Source organism: Sporobolomyces salmoneus (genome assembly GCF_050403485.1).
Source record: "Sporobolomyces salmoneus JCM6883 DNA, S_salmoneus_JCM6883_v1_ctg10, whole genome shotgun sequence".
NCBI classification, from domain to species: Eukaryota; Fungi; Basidiomycota; class Microbotryomycetes; order Sporidiobolales; family Sporidiobolaceae; genus Sporobolomyces; species Sporobolomyces salmoneus.
Genome location: NW_027481153.1, coordinates 90,676 through 110,226, shown reverse-complemented (window position 1 = coordinate 110,226; position 19,551 = coordinate 90,676). Strand labels below are relative to the sequence as shown.

The window sequence follows — 19,551 nt, the reverse complement described above, 5'->3', positions numbered from 1 at the left end:
ATCGTGAGTCCCGGGTTGTGTGCGGCTTGAGTCTAGTGCGCTACTTCGATATCGTATAGGCTGATTGAGTGGATGGCGATACGAGATGAGAGCGGTTCAAGGTTAAGTTTCGTTTCGCTCGTCAGTCTTCCTCCCTATCCTCTCTTCGCCGCGTGTCATTGCTGGCAGCACAGGTCAAGCAAGCACAGACTCACGCCAACCATCAAGCGATCCCCGTTTCAAACCTTCGACGCGTCCCTTCCTCCCGAACTTCTCGTTCAACTCGTTGTCCTCAAGTCGCGACTCCCTCGCTCGAGCTCTCAACAACGCCATCAATGAGCTCCTTTCAACGCTCTAGCAGCGTCCTCTCGACTCAAGGTAGACCCTCGAAACGCGTCGCCTCTTCTTCGACTTCATCCTCTGCTTCTCCCGCCTCGATCGCTCGCAAGATCTTTCTCGTCAAATACGGACTCCACCTCGCACCAGGATGTATCGATTGGCTCGAGAGGTTCGTGAAACATTTCGGGATCGAGGACGAACAGGAGATTAGTGATAGTTTTGAACATTTAGTGAGGGGAGTCGTTGGATCAGGTTCGGGGTTAGGTCAGCTCCTCACTTTCGTTCGTCTAGCCTGACACGACGAGGTTCTGACTATGAGATCGTGTGAGTTGAAAAAACAGACGGACCGAGTAAGATCACGGAAGAGTTGTTGGAGGAAACTTATGAGAAATTATTGGTTTCAGCGGATCAACCAGATGATGGAACCGGGGATGATCTCGACCCTTCAAACTATCTCAAACTCATCAACGCTTTCGATATGCCCTTGTGGAGATGGGACGATAATCGAGGGGGATTCGAAAAGTAACACAGACCTCATTTCTTTCTCCCCTAATTCGCTCCTTTTCTGATCAAGCTTGCGCTATTGCCTCGGAACAATAGATCGAAAACGAAGCCGACTCTTGCACCAGGAGCACTGTCGAAAGCGCAGTATCTGAGGGACCGATTCAATATCATCAAGCAAGTCATTTTGCGAAACGAACATTTCTCAGCTCCGACCGTTGTCGGTCCCGAGAGACACGACTACATGAAGGTCAGTTCTGACGTTCCCACATCCGTTTGAATGTGAGGATAATGCAATGCTGACTATGAGTGTAACAGCTCACGACGATCAAAAACTTGTTGGGAAGACAAGGTGGTCATTTCCTCATTTTCGGTCTCTTGACTCGAATGGAAGACGGGGAGTTTTACCTTGAAGATCTCGATGATAAAGTTAAACTTGACTTGTCGGAAGCTGTACGTCTCGTCCCTTCAATAATTGCCTCATCGTCAGCAGCATTCGAGCAAAATTGACCCGTTTTCGATGTCCGTTCAGACTCCTGAATCGGGATTGTTCACGGAAGGGTCGTTCGTATTGATCGATGGAGACTATACTCATGATTCGGTGTTCAAAGTGGCGGAGATGGGTCACCCTCCGAGTGAGAGACGGAATCAAGCGATGTACGTGAAGAGAACTCTCCTTTTCCTCCTGCTTTTCAGGCCTGACGATGGTTCCAAAACTCTCTCGTTGCAGGAAGATCCACGGACATCATGACTTGCTCGGAGTCGGAGCTTTATCAGCTGCAGAAGAAGTGAGCTAATTCTCTCTCGTAAAATTCTCCAACCTCGAAGCTCACTCTGCTCGATTCTCGTTAGGCGGATCTGATTCAAGCTGAACAATCTCCAGCACATGCTACATCATTCATCCTTCTGTCGGATCTCCACCTCGACAACCCAAAGATCTTGACTGCGTTACGAAGCATGTTGGGAGTTTACGACGAAATGGACGAGAAAGAAATTCCTCGACTATTCATTCTGTGCGGGAATTTCAGGAGTAGACCGTGGTTGGCCGACGGGGAGAACATCCGAGAGTACACAGGTAACGCTCATCTCGCTTTCCCTTTCCTTGCCGGTTCAATTGACGAATCGATCTTTCGCGGAATTCAGATCTTTTCGCCCAAGTAGCAAATCTCCTCTCCTCCTTCCCCGATCTCCTCGCTCATTCTCAATTCCTCCTCGTCCCCGGTCCCACCGACCCTTGGTCCTCCTCCGTCCTCCCTCGACCTCCGCTTCCCGAATCGCTCCTGAAACCTCTCCTCGCGAAGATCCCGAACGTCACGCTCGGGACGAACCCGTGTCGAGTGAGATGGTTCAGTCAGGAGATTGTCGTGTTTCGGGACGATTTGATGGCGAGAATGATGAGGAACGCGGTGAGGTTCAATGGGGATGAAGGAGTGAAACGAGGCGATTTGAAGAAAGCTGTGAGTCATTCCCTTCCCTGCCGACGAGATGGATCGTTCGCAAGAGCGCTGATCTCCATGCTCGCTCTCTAGCTCGTACAAACGATTCTCGATCAAGCTCATTTGGCACCGTTACCTTTGCCAGTTCGACCAGTTTTCTGGGAATTTGATCACGCATTGAGGCTGTATCCTATGCCAACAACGGTGCGTCTCGATCTCATCTACGCGCTTCTAATCTTGCTTGTTGAGCGGGCAACGAACCGACGTACGAGCTTCGTAATCTAGCTCGTTCTCGCCGATTCTTTCGATCCGTACAAATTGGTGTACGAGCAATGCTTGGTCTTCAATCCGGGTAGTTTCATGAGGAAGAAGTTTTCCTGGAGTACTTATCATCCTCATATGGCTGAAGTGAAGGAAAGAATGGAAGAAAGGTGAGCTAGTTCTCTCGCTGTGTCACAAGTTTTTGTTTCGCTAACTCTCTTCTCGACAACAGTGAGCTTCCGGACGAATACTAAGCATCTGCATAAGATTATTAAACAAGTCTATCGAGGCGTTCTGAATCTATTGTGTGCTACCATTCGGCGGTAATTCGAAATCTCCTTTCCCAGCTTTCCCCCTCATTTCAACCGTCGTCATCTCCTGTAACTCTTGTTCCAGTCCTTGCAATTCGTCTGCATCCGCTTTCTCTTCGGTCGTCAGGCGTGGTGGGAGCTCGTTTCGTTTCTTGATTCGTTCGAGGATTTGAGGTAGTTTCGAACGGATTTCGAGATGACCCTGGAGGATGTCGGAGATGTCGACGTTCGTGATGCCTTCGACATTGACCGGTCCTAGACTGTTCAGAGATTGTTCAGTCAGTACGAACCGAGCGAGAGATAGAGCAGGAGAAGTTCGTACCCAGCGATCTTATTCGAAAGAGTGAACAACCTCGCGGCAATCGCCAAAACCCAATCGTTCTTCGAATAGACGTTGATGACTTCGTGAGCGACGACACTGCGAGCACTTGCCCAGGCGAGAGCGGAGGGAGCTTCAGGGAGAGAGATCAACGTGGCAGAGAAGACGAGGTGACCAAGTTTTCGGCGGTGAAGTTCTTGCAGACATGAGAAGATGAGAGAAGCTCCGGGACCGTATCCGACCTGTGAATGTGTGCGAGCTCATCAGCATGAGAAAGGAGAGCGAGAGCGGACGGGACAAGAAAGTTGACTTGCGAGAACGGCAGGTCGTTTCCCTTGGATTTCTTTCTCGAGAATCTCCGCTAGTAACACTCCAGCTTTCTTTGCTTTGTCCTGTTGTCGGCACGATGCGGGTGAGTTCATGCGGTGTGCTGTGGAGCGAGAGTCGCAGCCCTTGAGCTCACCTTGCACCTTGTAAAGTCCGAATCTAGCGCGAGAGACGTCGTATTGAAGATTGTCAAGGGAAGGGCGACTCCCGCATACACGGCGGCGAGAGCTGTCCGTTTGATGAGCTCTGTTCCTCCCATCGTAATGAGTTTGGTCTTGATGAAACCCTCGAGAGCTTTTCCACCTTGAAGAACTCCTCCGCAACTCACCTCCCGTCAAACCGATCGCTAATCCTCCTGCGATGAACCCGGCTCCCGTCGCCGCCCACTTGAGCGCGTTTCCCTTCTTCGCCTGCTTCGCTCGATAGTCTTGCGCCGCCTCGTCCCATTCCATCGTCCCACCTTCCTTCGCTTTCTCCTCGCCGCCTTGAGCTTGAAGTTGAAAGTAGAGGAATTGAGCGATAGCTCGTTCGACGTCGAGTACCGTCTTCTCTGAGATACCGAGAATCTCTGCCGCGCAGACAACGAGGGAGCGAGAGAGTGCCGTGTAGTTGAGAGGAGGCGGAGTGTCCTTCGATGAAGTTTCCGTAGTCTGTTTCGAGCCGCCAAAGATCCCTCCAACTTTCGAGGAGATGCTTGCCTGTGATGCGTCTCCTGCCTTTGCGGCGGGCTCTCCAGCTTGTTTCCCTGTTCCGACGAGACCGAGAGAAACCAAGCATAATTCCCAGACGACGTCGAATTCTGCCTGTTGTCTCCGTTTTCGCCTTTCGGCCTCATCGAGTTCCTTCTCCTCCCGAGTCGAAGCATCCAACGCTTCCGGTAGCTTCATGTTGGAGTCGGGACTTTCAGGGAGTGTAGCCAGATCGACTTCGAAATGCTTGCAAACGAGAACGAGCCAATGAGTAGCTTGAGCGATTGTCTCTTTCATGAGGTCTTTCACTCGTTCCTGTTCGGCATCGAGTTCACGTTGCGCAGAAGCTACGTCCCGTTCTTTGTTGGTCGGCAGGGCAGCTGGAGAGACCGTTTCGAAAGTTGGAGACGACGAATCGGGAGTTCCGGGTGTCGACGAAGGAGGGGACAGATCATCGATCGTGAGGTGTTGCGTGTATCGACCGGCGAGTGCGTGTAGCGTCGACACTATGCACGTACAGACGAGCGATGAGATAAACTTTGGAGCTCGAGCGAAGGAAATGTGAAACTCGAGAGCACGTACCTTTCGCAGCGATTGCGACGAAGAGCTTGACTCCAGGATCAATCGATCCTACCTTTGACTCTAGCTGCTCATGCTCTGCCATCCTAACCTTGCTTTGATCGATGGCTTGATCGTTCAACCTAAATTGAAGAGAACTTTGAGGTTCGTCGCTCGGCTGACGTGTGTATCGAGTTGTAGTGATTTATGGACTGCTCAGACTACTATGAGGTCGTCGTAGTTGTCTCGGAGTGACTGGTCGGTTGGTAAACGAGAGAAGAAGATGAATCCGTCATCGTTCCCGAATTTTCGACTTCTTCCACCAGCTTTTTCGCAAGCCTCGCTGCATGGCTACAATCGTGTTCTACTCTATACAGAAGGCCTAGGCGACTCTCACAAAAATCGTCGAAACACGTCATGGGAAAGAACTTGCGGTCGGCCTCCGTTTTTCGGCGAACTAAGCCTCCTCTCTCTTCCTACGACTCACGCGACTCGAACTCGCACAAGTGTATACCTCAAAGTGACAGCAGACATCCCTACCGCTAAAGGTGAGATCCCGCGCAGTCCGCCCCGATCAAGACTGAGGCTTACCTAAATCTCCCCCTCCTCGTCGTTAGCTTCAGCCAACGAGAGGGATCTTCTGACTCCTTCGCAGACGACGTTCTCGCTCAATTCGCTTCGCCAGGATCAGCCGAATACAGCTAACGTATGACCGACTTTCTAAAGGAGCTGCCATTACCTACCTCCCTCCTCCCTACTCCTACGCCTCCGACCTTCGGTCTACCTCCCCTCTACGCATTCAGCTATGCGCCAGCTCTTCTCCTATTCTGCATCCTGCTCCAGCCGTCGATCCCAGCCCGAGTTTCGACTTTTGGACGAAGATTCTTGCTCCTCCCGACCCTCGTCTTCGTTACCATCGCCCCCTTCCGATGGAGGCTCTCCCCCATACCATTCTCAGTCCCTTTCAACTTTCGTTTATCGATATTCGGGCCCGATCTCATTCTGAAAGCGCTCGAATGGGGGTTAATGGAGGAAAAGGATCGTCAGACGAAGCTCGCATGGGTTGGATTCAAGGAGAAGGAGGAAGATGAGACAGAAGAGGGAAAGAAGCAGGCTCAACAGGACGAAGGGATTTCGACTGCAGTTCCGGCAAACAAGCTCAAAGTTCGACTTGAAAACCTCGAAGTAGACTCTCAATCCCGGACTCCCTCTTCGACTTCGAGCTCGGGGACGAATTCCCCTTTCTCGATTCGCAACCTCGCGCTCGGACAACTTCCCACTCCTCAGACCTCGCAACTCCCGACTCCTCACATTTCTCCTCCTCCTACCCCCATCGATCCCATCACGGCAGCGGCTCCCCCTCCTCTACACGATACTCAAGAATCCACTCTCGCGAAACTCGAAGTTCGTTCCCAAGCAGCGAAAGCGACCGCCACCAAACAACATCTTCATCCGATGCGGGTCCTCATCGACGCTTGTCACTTCCTCTCGGCAATGCGAGGTAACGGTTACGCCTTTGCTCAAAGCAACGCTCCAACGAAACACCGCTCCCACCATCGGGCTCAAGCTCGTCGCCTTCCCGTCTCGGAGTTCCTTCGAGGTCAAGCGGTCCAATTCGTACGGTCTCAAATCGTCAGTACCGCTTGTATGGCGTATCAAGTCCTTCACCGCGATGAACAAATCGCCCCTTTCCTCGTCTCCCGATTCCCTCAACTCGGATCGACCCACGCAAGATCCCTCGTCACTCATCTCGTCAACTCGACCGCCTACATCACGGTCGGAGTCTCGCTCTACTGCCAAATGCTCATCGGTTACAGCGGCGCCGCACTAGGAATCGTTCTCACCTCTCTCGCCGTCAACTCGCTCTTAGACCGATACACGACCGACGTCAAGTGGAGGTGGTCATTCGACAGTCGTGAGTACCCACCGCTCTTTGACGCACCGTTCGGAAAGATGGGAGAAGGAGGAGTTTCATCGTTCTGGGGTTTCCGCTGGCATGCGTTGTTCAAAGCTCCGTAAGCAGAATGTTCCTCATCAGTGCTTACGTCGGTGCGGTCGACTGAACCTGTATATAAGGATATAGGTTTACCGCGATCGGATTCAACCCCGTGATGCGCTTATCCCGCAAGCTCGGACTACCCAAAGCCCTTGGAAGGTTCTTAGCAGTTTACTGCGTATTCCTTCTCTCTGCTTGGATGCACGTCCAAGGTGAGCCGTCTCTCGAGTTGGGTCTCTTGTCGCAAAGGTCGTACTGACGCTGTTTTCTTCACAGCCTTCGCTGCGGCTCGCTGGAACTCGGAACCGTCTCTCGAGAACCGACTCTGGGCCGCCTCCTTGAACATCCCCATGTCTTCCCTGACCCCAGCTCCTTGGTCTGAACTATCCTTCCGAGAAAGACACGGGACGTTTATTTTTTTCCTGGCGCAACCTATCGCCATCGCTCTCGAGTCTCTCTACCTATCAACTTCGGGGTCAGGCAAGAAACGACGAATCGGAGGAGCTTACGGCCGGATATGGACGATGGCATGGGTAGCGGGATTAGGAGCATGGGCAGTCGGGAAGAGTTGGTTAGCTTTGGGACTCGCGCACGGAGTGCCCCCGATACATCGGGGAGAATGGACTTGGCCTCGTTACGTCCTTCCGACTGCGCATCTTTGTCCGGCTCCGTTATTCATGAAGACAGTCTAGAACTAGAAATACCTTAATATCTCTGAACTCGTTGATTGTTGATATGTTGTCATACTCTTAACTTGCATCGTTAATACTCATATATCCTTATCTTATCCTCACTAATCCATGTAAAAAATAGTTTCGCATTCTCTGCCAATTACTGCACGCGGTTCTCGACAGAAGAAACACACGGCTGAACTCCGCTCACTCGAAGCAATCCGAAAAAGTCGAGAACGTGGATCAAGTTGGAATTGTTGGAACGCTAAGCATCCTTCAATTTCAGGTTGATAGCTTTCGCGAGTTCCTCTGCGAACTTCACTCCCTCCTTCACTAACGGCATGATGCGTTGATACTCGAGTTCTCCCTCTCCCAGCTGTGTTAGGCCACAGATCGTACCTGTTGAGGGAATGATCGAGACGGTGAGGGATGACGGAGATGCGGCGGATTCGAGAGCGGTTGAATCGAGATGAGGAATTTGATTGATCTGCTCGAGCGACACGAGTGATCAACAGCGACTCTTCTATCATGAGCAGTGTGATCAGACTTACGAGATCAAACGTGATAGCTATCGGTAGATCCTGCCAACCATGTAACCGTTCTCCCTGTTCTCCTCCATCGACCAATTCGAAATCGACTGCCTTCTTTCCCGCTTTCCCACCTTTCACCAATCCCGAGAACCCTTCATCCTGAGTCACATGAGTTCCACCTTCCGTTTGCGCATTCGTCTCGTTATCCTCGTCATCGCCATCGAATCCTATTGATCGAGTTTGAGGGAGTCGAACATTCGCGAGAGCTGAACGAGCTGCCAAGATGGATAGATCGATAAGGTTTCCCCCGGCAGAGGAGAGGATGAGAACGTCGAGATAGAGGGTCCAGGCTTTCGTTGCAGGGATGACGACGAGTTGGGAGAGAAGAGAGGGAGGAAGAGACGAGGATGCGAAGAGGGAGGTGAGGAGTGATGCGAGGTGAAGGGGTAATTCGGGTTTGAGAGATGGTAGTGCAGTCGGTGCGCTGTTCAACGGGATGAGAGCGGGTCAGGGATACTTACGAGAGAGAGGAAAAGGTCGAAGATCGAAACTATTCGACTTACCATTCGAGACCAAGCACGATTCTACCTCCGGTCTGCCCTGGAGCTACATTCTCGATTTCTCCTCTGACCCCTGCACAGATCTCTGTACTGCCTGCTCCCGCTGTACCCGCTGAATCTTCCACCACAACTTTCGCACTCCCGAGTGCTCCTTGCGCGAGCGAGACCCCTGTCTGTAGGGTTATATCTCGATACTGTAATGGTACTCGTCCGTCGGGTCGTGGAGGAGGTTCTTCCGAGGATTGAGCGAGAGAAGATGAGAAACTGAGAGGAACGGAGGAGAAGGATAATTCGGCCGGGGAGAAGAGGGAGAATGTTGCTGCCATCTTCCTGGCTGCAGAAAGATTGGTCTGAGGGTCCTTTTGGTGTCAAGTGAGTTGAGGAGAGCAAAGAGCTTCACGAAATTCATCGCAACTCTTGTTCATCACTTCGATTCTCCTACGACCTCACGAAATGAAGATTAGTTGGCTAATATGGGCTCTCAGTTCCTATCTAGTCGCTGCTAGTACCTCACCACCCATTTCCGCCTCGATAGAGACTGCCTGGCCCGAAGCATCTCTCGTAACTCAATATCTGCAAGTTGCTCCTCTTCCTCTCGCCAGAACAGCATATGGAGCGCTGATCTACTCCCAAGTGTACCTTATAGGGAGACTGTCGCGCTCGAACAACCGAATCACTTCTTCCCTTTCCTCTCTTCCCTCTCCTCCTCCCCCACTTCGTATCTCAGCCTTCGTCCGCCTCTCCTGCCCTCTTCTCTATCCGCCTTGACCGCTTACGACGGAATCAATGCGGCCTTCACTCCCGAAGGAACCCTGCGACCGAACGAAACGCTCGCAGTTCTCGAAGATGCCGCGAGGAGGTCGCTTCTGTTCAGAAGGAAGGGAACGACACAGAGTTTACAGTTGGCACTCGCGAATCGAGAAGCGAGCGTCATAATTGAGGGTATGAGGGGGTTGTGGGAGGCAAGAAGGGACGAAATCATTGGTGAATCAAGCTCGGAGGAATGCGAAAGTTGGATCGATGTTCAAGGTCAAATCGCTTGCTCTGTCGAGGAGTTCTGGGATATCGTCGGTCAGGAGCAGAAAACGGAGAAGAGTCCAATCTCGTTGTCGAAAGCGTGAGCTCGACCTCTCGCTTTCGGTTCCTCACAGCGTTGCTGACCAGGATTCTCTCGCTCCTTGCCGACAGCGCTTCGACATCCTCACGCCCTCCAGTCTACTCGATCGATCACGTTACCCCTCCTCGAGCAGATCATCTTCCCCGAGTGGTGTTCTACGCTTCGCCGACTTCTCCCTCGTTCCAGCATCTCTTCACTTTCCTCTTCCAGCTTTCGAACCCGAAACCAGTCCCCGTTTCTACTACCTCTTCAGGTACCGTCGCTCCCCATCCCCCTCGACTACAATTCGTCCTGCGATGGAAGCCGTCTCGAGCAGCGATCCAAAATAGGAAAAGGCTCGTTTTGACTGGATATGGTGCTGCGTTGGATATCAAGAAGAGTGATTATCTGGCGATTGATGATCGATTAAACGCTCCGAGTGGTGGAGGTGAAAGAGCGATGCAACTCGACAAAGTCAAGTTGGCTCCCGTCCAAAAGGTCGATATTCCGGGTCAGTCTCTCGTTCTTCGTTTTCGACGCGCAAGGACTCACTCCGTCCCCCGATTGCACGATCCCAGAGCTCAGTCTCCGTACCGCTCAATACATCATGTCGTCAAATGACTCGTTCAAAGCCTTCACTTCTCTCACTTCATCTTTCCCCCTCGTCGCTTCCGAATTGTCAACCCTTGTTCCCGACATCTCGCCGCAACTCGTATCTGAAGTATCGACGAACCAAGCCACGTCTCAACTCGCCCAACGACCTGCGTTCCTCCTGAATGGTATCACGCTCACCGAAGCTCAAGTCGATCCGTTCGCCCTCATTCGATTGATGCGAAAGGAACGCAAGTTCGTGACGGAGTTGCAAGGATTGAGCGCCACTATGACGACCAAGGCAGCGAGGGAAATCTTGATCAATGGAGGTACGAAACCAGTCGTCGCGACTGAACAAGGACTCATGCCCGTCGAGGCTCTCGGAGAATTGTTCGATGCGACAGATAGGACTGAGGGAGGTGAGGTCATAATATGGTGGAACGATCTCGAAAAGGACAAACGGTACAAGACGTGGCCGAGCGAAGTTCGAGATGTGAGTCTACAACTCCGACTCTCGTTCAAGAGAAAGAACTGACTTGCGTGGGTGTTGATTCAGCTCCTGCGACCGACTTATCCCGGATCCATGAACCTCGTTGCTCGTAACCTCAACAACGTCGTGTTTGTCCTCGACCTCTCCCAGCCTTCCTCGCTAGTCTTGATCGCTCAGAACCTCAAGCAATTCATCACTCGTGGTATTCCGATCCGGTTCGGTCTCGTACCCATCGTCGCTGCCACGGAGGGCGTCATCGAAAGCGAGATGGCTCAAGTCATGTTCTATCTGGTCGAAACTGCCGGACGAGGAATCACGATTCGTTTCCTTCAGGATGTGCGCTTTGACCCTCTTCTCTCTCTCTCATGATACGCGCGACTTTGTCTGACCCTCGTTACACGCATTGTAGCTCCTCGAAGCCTCTCCGACCAGCAAGATCACTCCCGACCTGCTACGCCGAGCCTACGCTCGACTATTCCTTCAATCGCAAACTTCAGAGAGCGGTCCGCTCGCTCCGTTCGAGTCTGTTCTCGCTGGAATCGGCGGGGCGTCAGAGGCGACCCAATCCCATCTTGAAGCTACGAGGAAGTACTTGAAACGACTCGGAGTTCCCCTCGTTGACGGTCAATCGGCTCCTTCGGAGGCTTTCTTCCTCAATGGAGCGCATTTCCCCATCGACGAGGTGAGTCGAATCGCTCCCATTTGTTCACTCGAAGCCGACGTTCTAACAATTCCTGAAAGCGTAGGACCTATCTCAAAACCTTCAGCGAACTCTCGGTCTTCATCTCCAATTCCTCCAGCAGCAAGTTTACCTCGGATCTCTAACCGACGAACACGAAGCGGACACCTATTTCGCCGATCTACCCTCGACGTACAGTCGCAGGAACCCCTACATCTTCTCGTCGGCAGATGCAAAGCCACTCAAGATCGTTGACCTGATCGAAGCTCAGACCGGGATTCTGCCGAAATACGTCGAATCGTTCTATATTGAAGGAAGTGAGTCCACGTCCTCCCACTCTCGCATACTCTGAGCTGACAACGTCGTCCTTGCTCTCAGCGAGCGGTCGGATTGACGAAGAAACGGGTTTCGACATTGAAGATCCTCCAGCGGTCGTCACGATCACGATCGTCACTGATCTCAATGAGCCTGCCGGAACCGAGCTCGTCAAGTCTGCGATGCAACTCCTTGTATGTTCTCTCGTAATTCCGTGACTTGCGAGATCCTCACTGACTTGTTCTCACCATAGGAAACGAATACTTCGATTCGAGTCTCGTTACTTCACAACCCGGTCGAGCACTACGAAGCCCATCCATGGGCTCTATCGAATGTCCTGTATCTCTTGTACCATTACGATAGTTTCGAAGATCTCCACCCTTCGGAGCTCATCGCTTGGATCGATCTTGGTTTGACTGTCGGAGGACCTCTCCCTCGTCACGGACAAGACTGGAAGTTCGGAAACCCTCTCCGCCCAATGCTCAAAGCTGGAGTCGAGGCTGATCAGTCGATGGATGCTCAATTCCTCTGGGAAGAATTACAATGGCTCGGATTCAAGCTCGGATTTCAACCTGGACAGACCGGTATCGTCATCAATGGTCGAGTAAGTCTCCTCGTTGCATTCGGTGTCGCATGTCGCAGGAGCTCATCTCGTGACCTCGTAGGTCGTTGGACCGTTCCCGGAGGAATCTTTCGCTCTGCCGGATCTTCAAGCTCTCGTCTCGTACGAGCTCGAGAAGCGTATCAACCCTCTCGTTGCAGCGATTAAGAACACAGACTTCGACATTTCCAAGCTGAAACGGTTCGTGGTTATCTTATTACGCGTGCAAAACCTCGGTCGAGCTAACTCTTCTCGTTTTCGATTCAGATCGCAGCAGTCGAAAATCTACAATCTCGCTTCTTCTATCGTTCAACAAGCCTACCTTCCCGATCCCACTACTGGCTTGTTTGGAGGAGCACCGACCGAGCGAAGACGAGATTACATGTGTCTCGAGGGGAATCACTCGTTAGTCCTCATTTCCCTTCCATTGGCTGTCGACCGAGCTGAGAGTCTGTCGACATACAGGTCCGTCGTGAGCGCAAACGATCGAGGAGCGCTCTACGAGATTGCCGTCGTGGTTGACCCAGCGACTGAACTCGCTCAACGTTGGGCCCCAATCATCGAAACCCTCGCTTCCCTCGACACTGTTCATCTCCGACTCTACCTCAATCCTACGTTCGGTCTCGCTGAACTACCCATCAAGCGCTTCTACCAGTACACTTTCCAGCCGAGTCTTCGATTCGACAACGTTACCGGTCAAGAACTTCAGCCGTCAGTTCGATTCGAAGGCGTTCCGGAGGACACCCTCTTCACGTTCGCCATCGACACTCCACGATCCTGGCTCGCATTCCCAAAATCGAGTGTGCATGATCTCGACAACATTCGACTCGAAGATCTTCCCGAATCGTCGAGGGAGAAAGGAGTCGAAGCTGTGCTCGAACTCGAATCGCTTGTCGTCGAAGGTCACGCTCGCGAGATGCCGTCTTCGAAACCTCCGCGTGGTTTGCAACTCGAGCTCTCGTCTAACTCGTCTAAGGCTACTACAGTCGAGTGAGTCTGAAGCATCTTTCGAATCCTTGCTATATCGCTTACTGATTGCCCTCTCTCGTTCGCTAGCACGATCGTCATGGCAAACCTCGGCTACTTCCAGTTCAAGGCGAATCCCGGAGTTTGGCATCTCGGTCTTCGGTCTGGCAAGAGCTCGGAAGTGTACGAGATCGAGAGTATCGGTGCCGACGGTTGGAAAAGCGCTGAAGTCGAGAAGACTGGCGACGCTCTCGTCGTCTCTACTTTCGAAGGATTGACCCTCCACCCTCGATTCCGTCGCAAACCCGGACACGAGTTTACCGAGCTATTGGATGAGTCTGGAGTAGCGAAAGCGAAAGCGACCACGTTCACTGGTTTCGCTGATCGCGTCAAGTCGATGTAAGTCGCCCGAACTTCTGCTTCAGTTTGCTCGCTGACTGTCCTTCCCTGTATAGGATTCCATTCTTCGCCCCGAGACAGTCCACCGACCTTGTCGCGACGACGAAGAAGGCCGACATCAACGTTTTCACGGTGGCCTCGGGTCTCCTCTACGAGAGAATGGCCTTCCTCATGATCGTATCGGTACTTCGTCACACAAAGAGCAGTGTCAAATTCTGGTTCATTCAAAACTTCCTCTCGCCTTCGTTCAAAGCTTTCATTCCTCACATGGCTCGAGGTGAGTCACAACTCGCTGATGTCTTTTCGAGCGGTGACTGAACTCGTTGCTCCTGCATTAGAATACGGTTTCGACTACGAGCTCGTCACGTACAAGTGGCCTCACTGGCTGCGAGCTCAGAAGGAGAAACAACGAACGATCTGGGGGTGAGTTTTCTTTCCCCAGTCCTCCGTCTCGCACTCGATCGATACTGACTCTGTTCGCGGGGTGTACGATAGATACAAGATCCTGTTCCTCGACGTCTTGTTCCCGCTTGAACTCGATCGAGTCATTTTCGTCGATTCGGATCAGTGAGTTCTCTCTCCCTTTTGTCGTTTCTCTCTTTAATCTGACGTTTTGTCTCCTCTGCAGGATTGTTCGTGCTGATCTGAAGGAGCTCATTGATCTCGACCTTGAAGGTGCTTGCTACGCTTATGCGCCAATGGGAAACGATCGAGAAGAAACGAAAGGCTACCGATTCTGGGAGCATGGGTAAGAGAGACTCCTGTGCTCGTGTCGCATCGATCACTGACGTCTCTTCTCCGCGTAGCTACTGGAAGCAACATCTCGACGGTCGCCCGTACCATATCTCGGCTCTCTACGTCGTCGACCTCGACAGATTCCGACAAATTGCCGCTGGTGATCGTCTTCGTCAGCAGTATCAAGTCAGTCTCCGCATTAGTCTGATTTCGAAGTGGCTCCATGCTGACTTGTCAACGTGTAGGCCTTGACGGCGGACCCTGGATCCCTCGCGAACTTGGATCAAGATCTCCCCAACAACATGCAAAACTCGCTACCGATCGTAAGTCCCTCTGTCTACTTTGGCACTCGACGGTTTGTTGACCGTCTCTCTGATCAACAGTACACTCTCGATCGATCTTGGCTCTGGTGCGAAACTTGGTGCAGTGACGAAAGTCTCGCCACAGCAAAGAGTGCGTTCTCACTGGGCCTCTCCAGCCGTCCCAGAAGAGCTAACTTTGCCTCGTCTCGCTGTCTAGCTATCGATCTATGCAACAACCCAAAAACGAAGGAGCAAAAACTCGCTCGAGCACGTCGACTCATTCCCGAGTGGACCGTCTACGATGATGAAGTCGCTGCTCTTGCGAGACGAGTCGCTTGCGAAGTCGAGGGGACTGCTTCCGAGAAGAGCGAGCTCGCAGCGTTTGGTTCGAAGGCAGATGAGTTGGAGCAGGCAGTTCAGCAAAGTCAGGAGAGAGACGAGGTTGTGAAAGAAGCAGAGAAGCTCGGAGGGCGGGTCAAGGACGAGTTGTAGATTACACAATTGGATAGACACTGTCACGGAATAGAATAGACTCGGCTTTCGTTTTACGTCGAAGAATCGCGTGCGGAGATGTCGCCACTGAAAGTTAACTTTCCTCGCGTAAGCCGTGGCTCGCCCCTTTGATGTGACGAGTGCGCACCGAAGAGGCGGCGAGCAAACATCCTCTGCGGACTCGACTTCTCTTCCGAATCGCAATTGAGCATGGACTCGATCGAGTTTGAATGCATTCAACCGACTATGCTTCAGCTTTGTGACAGCCTCGCGCCAGAAAGCCACGCGGGGTCTTGTGAGATCACGACCGTGCGAAAGGCCGCGAAGACAATCGAGTGGCTTGCATGAGGAAGAGAAAGATTACTCTCACACAAAAACGATCAGTCAGTTTCGCTCGCCTCTATTCGATTCGGCTGAGAACTGCTTACATCTATGATTACTCTACAGCATTGTGAACGGGGGATGATCGATAGCTGCATGAGAGCGTTCGATTGCTTTGTAGACAACGGGAATGATGCGAGACGTTCATCCTGTGTCATCTTCCACTTTCTCGCTCGAACAATCCCGTCTCCCGCAATCGTCCGAGTGCAGATGCTCAAGGCTCAGACAGAGCGTGATGCAGTAGAGCGGATAACGACTGAGACGGTTTTCTCCTCTTTTTTCTCGACGCTTTCGAGGCTGGGCCTGCGTTTTTTGCCTGTCTCATGGGGTCAAACTCTGCCGAGACCTGCATACTATACCCAGCTCGATCCCAGACAGCCAAATCCTCGTAGCGAGCTCTTCAGCAACGATGAAGCTCATGATGGAGACTGAGAGTCGAAATCTTGCGAGCCCAAAGCTCAACGACGACGTAGCTTCTCGAGGACCGCTGCACACCTGAAAGCGACAAGAAATATCTAATACAATTACGGCACAGAATAAGACTGAAGACAGAACAACCACATGAAGACGGCAAGCGAAGTATTAGAGACCGTTGAGGGCCTGGGAGAAACGGGAACAACCAAGAATATCCAACTGATAGGCCTGACTCAACCGGCCTGATGTGCTGACGAGCGCAAGCTCGAGTCGATGCGTGGGCGGAGATTTAAAACGAATCGACCCGCTTCTTCTCTTCTTCGTGCGACGTTTCGTGTCGAAGCTGCGACTCGATAGTTCCTTCGCGGAGAAGACCCATTTGCGATCTGCATGGTTACGGGAAATCAGTACCGGGTCTGCAATTCGAAAGAAAAGCAACTTACATGTCGTATCCCGACTTCTGAAGATACTCTTTGAAAAGAGCGTCTTCGACCTGCATGTGATCCGCTGCAAAGGACGCATCGAAGAGTGTGTCAGCCGAGGGGGTACAACGCGGAAATCGCGAGAAAACATGAAATTGCAAGAATCGAGAACGGCGAGAGATCACTCACTCTTAACTTCGGGAACGAGGACGAAAACGACGATCGCGGAGAAAATGGCGAGAGAGCTCCCGATCCAAAAAGGGCCACTCGTCTGCTTCGGACCCTCCGGGAACGCCGCTATTATTTCCGGGAAACACCAAGTTCCGACCTGAGGAAAAAAACGGTCAACAGCACCGATCTCCGATCTGAGGCAAGCAGGTCAATCTCCTACGAAGGCTCCGATCTGAGAAAAACGGGACAATCAGAGAAAAACGGGTCAATCAGCACCAGTTCGAAGTTTTTAGCTGAGATTCGTCAAAACTCACCTTTCCGATAGCTGCTGCGAACCCATACAATTGACCGCGCACTGCCGTAGGCCATGACTTTGATGCTAGAAGACCGAGACAGAGACCGGGACCTACAAGCGGAGCGACGATTCAGCAAAGACAATTAAAAGAAGATTTTCGAAAAATGACACTCACCCGCTTCGCCAAGGGATAGGAAAATTCCGTACACTACAGCGAACGGTGCCACATTCTGCGAGAGACGCTCGTATAACCCACTCATGATGAACCCTACAACTCCCTGTAAACAGAGGAAAATAATGATCTGCTTCTTAGGTCCGAGCCAGTCGAGAAGGAATGATCCTCCCTGTCGACGACACACGAGTGAGGTGTTAGTACTTGGAAGAGACGGATTTGAAGCCACGGTTTTCTGAAGCCTCGGTTTTCTGAAACTCGGCCTCTCGGGTACAGAGAGAGGGGTATGTTCTGGAGACTGTACTCACAATCGTTCCGGGCAGGTAGAAGGCGTTGATGACGATATTCTATCGAGAAAGGGAGAGATCAAACATGTTAGTCTCCTACTCCCGTCCGACGTCTAGAGAGACCTACCCATGCGAAGACGGTCGTAAGCTTGGTCGATCCGCCAGTGATGGTGTCGACAATCTATTGAGGTCACGAAGATTTCAGCTTCTCTTCTTCGGTCATCACAACCGCCCCTTTCGACTCACCTCTGACGAGAATAATCCCTATCGAGCGAACGAGCCAGTCAGCGCAGCACGTAGAGTGAGTGCAGGATGTCGGTAGCTTACAAAAGGATAAACCTATTGATAGGTGATCGAAGCAGCGGGGCAGTCGAGCGTCAGTTAACGCGAAAGAAAAGCATGAACGATTCAGAACTTGCGATGAAGTCGTAAATCCTGTTTAAGCACGGGGTCAGGTCTCTTCTCTCCCGACGGTGCAACATGTAAGAGAGCTTACCACCAAGCGAGAGAGACTCTAAGGATCGATCGCCAGTACCGCTTGAAAACTAGAAGATAGGGCACATTCCGTTTGATCGCATTATTCCTGTAGGTTGTCGGTTCTTTCAAAATCGCAAGACGCCACGCTAGAATCGCAATTGCAGGCACGAGTCCCAACCCGTAGCTGACTCGCCAAACGGCACGAAGGTGATCCTCGCTGAAGATCCAAATACAGACCTGCGATTCGCGAGGGTGACCCAGTCAGCTTCCTTGCCCGGTCACATAAACGACGGCAAGCTCTACACGATATTAACTAGTTGTCGGAACTTACGAGAGGGACGCTGTTGAAGAAATAGAAAGTGAGTCAGCAATTGCGAAAGCCATTTGCGCGTTGAGTCGACTCACAAAGCTGCTACAACGAAGCCGATATCGATCGCCGAGTTGGTGGCGAGACCGAAAAGTAGGTGGCGGATCTTTGGGTTGATACCTGGTTCTTCCGTTGCTTCACTGGAAGAATCGCAAAAACGAAGAAAGGGTCAGTAACAGACCAGCGACTAGAGATCGCCGGGAACGACTCACCTGCAACTCACCGAACCGCATGGGTACTCTCCTAATGTACAGGTTGATGGCGTCAGCACTTCTTAGCGAATTTAGAAGAAAAGTCAAGTCTCGACTAACCTCCAATGCCGATTCCAGCCAAGAAACGATATGCGATGAGAGCTTGAAGCAATCCAGTCGTCGATCCCCCGGCTCCATAGGCTCCAGCAGACAAAGCGACGAAGACGATAATGAAAGCCGACGAAGCCAACATTCCGGATTTCCTACCGAACCTATCGACGAAGTACCCCTGCAAATCCGATGCCTTAGTGAGAGACAAAGAGAAAGGTACTGTAGTGGCATAGACTCACGAACGACAGCATTCCGACGACTGCACCAGGAAACGAGCGCGGTGAGCTCAAGCACGTTTGATATCGTTTTCGACCAAAATCTCACCTGTTCCGGCGAAACCCATTGACGAGAAGAGAGTAGAGTAATTTGTGTCTGCATACTGCTGGGGGTAGAGACGGCGGAGAATAGTATTGATCTCGCCAACGATTCCGTTCTGGAAATTGATGGGAAATTTGACTCGTTAGCTGAATCGAAACGTGCATATATACGGCGAGAAGACTTACAACGTAACCATCCGCGAACAGACTCGTTCTATGAGAGGGAGGGGAAGAAACGAAAAGCATGGGTCAGCAAATTCTCCACGCCTCGAGACACTCTCCGAAAGATACTCACCCGCACGCAAACACCATCGCGATCTGTTTTCATGTTATACCCAGCCATCAAGAACGATCAATCAATATCGACTCTGAGGGAGATAACGGCTCAAGTGGAGCCACTCAGCTCGAAGAGCGGGAGAAGAACTCACGCTACCGAGACCGATCCTCTTCTTCTTCATCGGACTCGCTGTCGAATGTTCTGACAACGACATGGCTTTCTGATTCGTGCTGGGCCGGTGGGTGGGAAGAAGGGCAAAGGGAAAAAGCTGCACGAGGGGAAACCCTTTGAAATTTCCGAAATCTATTCCGGGGTGATTTGAAGAATGGTGTGTTCCCATTGGTCGCACGTTCACGGCACGTGTCACATGTTTCCATCTCTTGTTTTCCTGCGGCGGCGAAGTTCGAGTCAGCTGCGAAGCTTCTTCCTGACGAGGTAGATCTGGGGATACGAATACAGTACAGCACAGCACGTTCGAGGATACAAGATGGAATTCATACAACCATAGAGAAAGACAAAAACACTC

At 51.8% G+C, this 19,551-nt stretch overlaps 6 protein-coding genes across 6 annotated transcripts; 3 read left to right on the top strand and 3 right to left on the bottom strand.

Moving 5' to 3' along the window:
- Positions 1 to 314: 314 nt before the first annotated feature.
- DPB2 (DNA polymerase epsilon noncatalytic subunit) lies at positions 315 to 2,770 on the top strand (the record flags this gene model as incomplete). Its single annotated transcript, XM_076630438.1, has 11 exons — positions 315 to 582; positions 660 to 840; positions 919 to 1,069; positions 1,138 to 1,272; positions 1,352 to 1,476; positions 1,550 to 1,607; positions 1,672 to 1,894; positions 1,963 to 2,276; positions 2,349 to 2,459; positions 2,541 to 2,686; positions 2,749 to 2,770. The coding sequence occupies 11 exons, from the start codon at positions 315 to 317 to the stop codon at positions 2,768 to 2,770; spliced, it is 1,734 nt and encodes a 577-aa protein (XP_076489497.1).
- Positions 2,771 to 2,816: 46 nt separating this feature from the next.
- Positions 2,817 to 4,826, bottom strand: JCM6883_005982 (uncharacterized protein; the record flags this gene model as incomplete). The annotated part of the gene is made up of 6 exons (XM_076630437.1): positions 2,817 to 3,087; positions 3,150 to 3,388; positions 3,461 to 3,538; positions 3,610 to 3,719; positions 3,802 to 4,668; positions 4,745 to 4,826. The coding sequence occupies 6 exons, from the start codon at positions 4,824 to 4,826 to the stop codon at positions 2,817 to 2,819; spliced, it is 1,647 nt and encodes a 548-aa protein (XP_076489496.1).
- A 602-nt stretch (positions 4,827 to 5,428) lies between these two features.
- JCM6883_005981 (wax synthase family protein) lies at positions 5,429 to 7,408 on the top strand (the record flags this gene model as incomplete). The annotated part of the gene is made up of 3 exons (XM_076630436.1): positions 5,429 to 6,735; positions 6,804 to 6,928; positions 6,993 to 7,408. The coding sequence occupies 3 exons, from the start codon at positions 5,429 to 5,431 to the stop codon at positions 7,406 to 7,408; spliced, it is 1,848 nt and encodes a 615-aa protein (XP_076489495.1).
- Positions 7,409 to 7,652: 244 nt separating this feature from the next.
- Positions 7,653 to 8,803, bottom strand: JCM6883_005980 (uncharacterized protein; the record flags this gene model as incomplete). The annotated part of the gene is made up of 3 exons (XM_076630435.1): positions 7,653 to 7,874; positions 7,939 to 8,401; positions 8,481 to 8,803. The coding sequence occupies 3 exons, from the start codon at positions 8,801 to 8,803 to the stop codon at positions 7,653 to 7,655; spliced, it is 1,008 nt and encodes a 335-aa protein (XP_076489494.1).
- A 127-nt stretch (positions 8,804 to 8,930) lies between these two features.
- KRE5 (Kre5p) lies at positions 8,931 to 15,143 on the top strand (the record flags this gene model as incomplete). The annotated part of the gene is made up of 21 exons (XM_076630434.1): positions 8,931 to 9,052; positions 9,124 to 9,594; positions 9,666 to 10,084; positions 10,152 to 10,657; positions 10,721 to 10,990; positions 11,064 to 11,336; positions 11,401 to 11,650; positions 11,712 to 11,842; positions 11,902 to 12,252; positions 12,314 to 12,450; positions 12,517 to 12,654; positions 12,715 to 13,239; positions 13,306 to 13,614; positions 13,671 to 13,891; positions 13,953 to 14,037; positions 14,110 to 14,181; positions 14,243 to 14,362; positions 14,421 to 14,535; positions 14,595 to 14,672; positions 14,733 to 14,802; positions 14,869 to 15,143. The coding sequence occupies 21 exons, from the start codon at positions 8,931 to 8,933 to the stop codon at positions 15,141 to 15,143; spliced, it is 4,938 nt and encodes a 1,645-aa protein (XP_076489493.1).
- A 1,084-nt stretch (positions 15,144 to 16,227) lies between these two features.
- Positions 16,228 to 19,239, bottom strand: JCM6883_005978 (uncharacterized protein; the record flags this gene model as incomplete). The annotated part of the gene is made up of 19 exons (XM_076630433.1): positions 16,228 to 16,324; positions 16,382 to 16,445; positions 16,550 to 16,688; positions 16,846 to 16,937; positions 17,002 to 17,170; positions 17,307 to 17,345; positions 17,413 to 17,466; positions 17,532 to 17,549; positions 17,672 to 17,720; positions 17,782 to 17,999; positions 18,094 to 18,103; positions 18,168 to 18,269; positions 18,342 to 18,372; positions 18,441 to 18,609; positions 18,671 to 18,690; positions 18,756 to 18,864; positions 18,935 to 18,962; positions 19,044 to 19,066; positions 19,177 to 19,239. 19 exons carry the CDS (start codon positions 19,237 to 19,239, stop codon positions 16,228 to 16,230), a joined length of 1,494 nt encoding a protein of 497 aa, XP_076489492.1.
- Between the last annotated feature and the right edge of the window lie 312 nt (positions 19,240 to 19,551).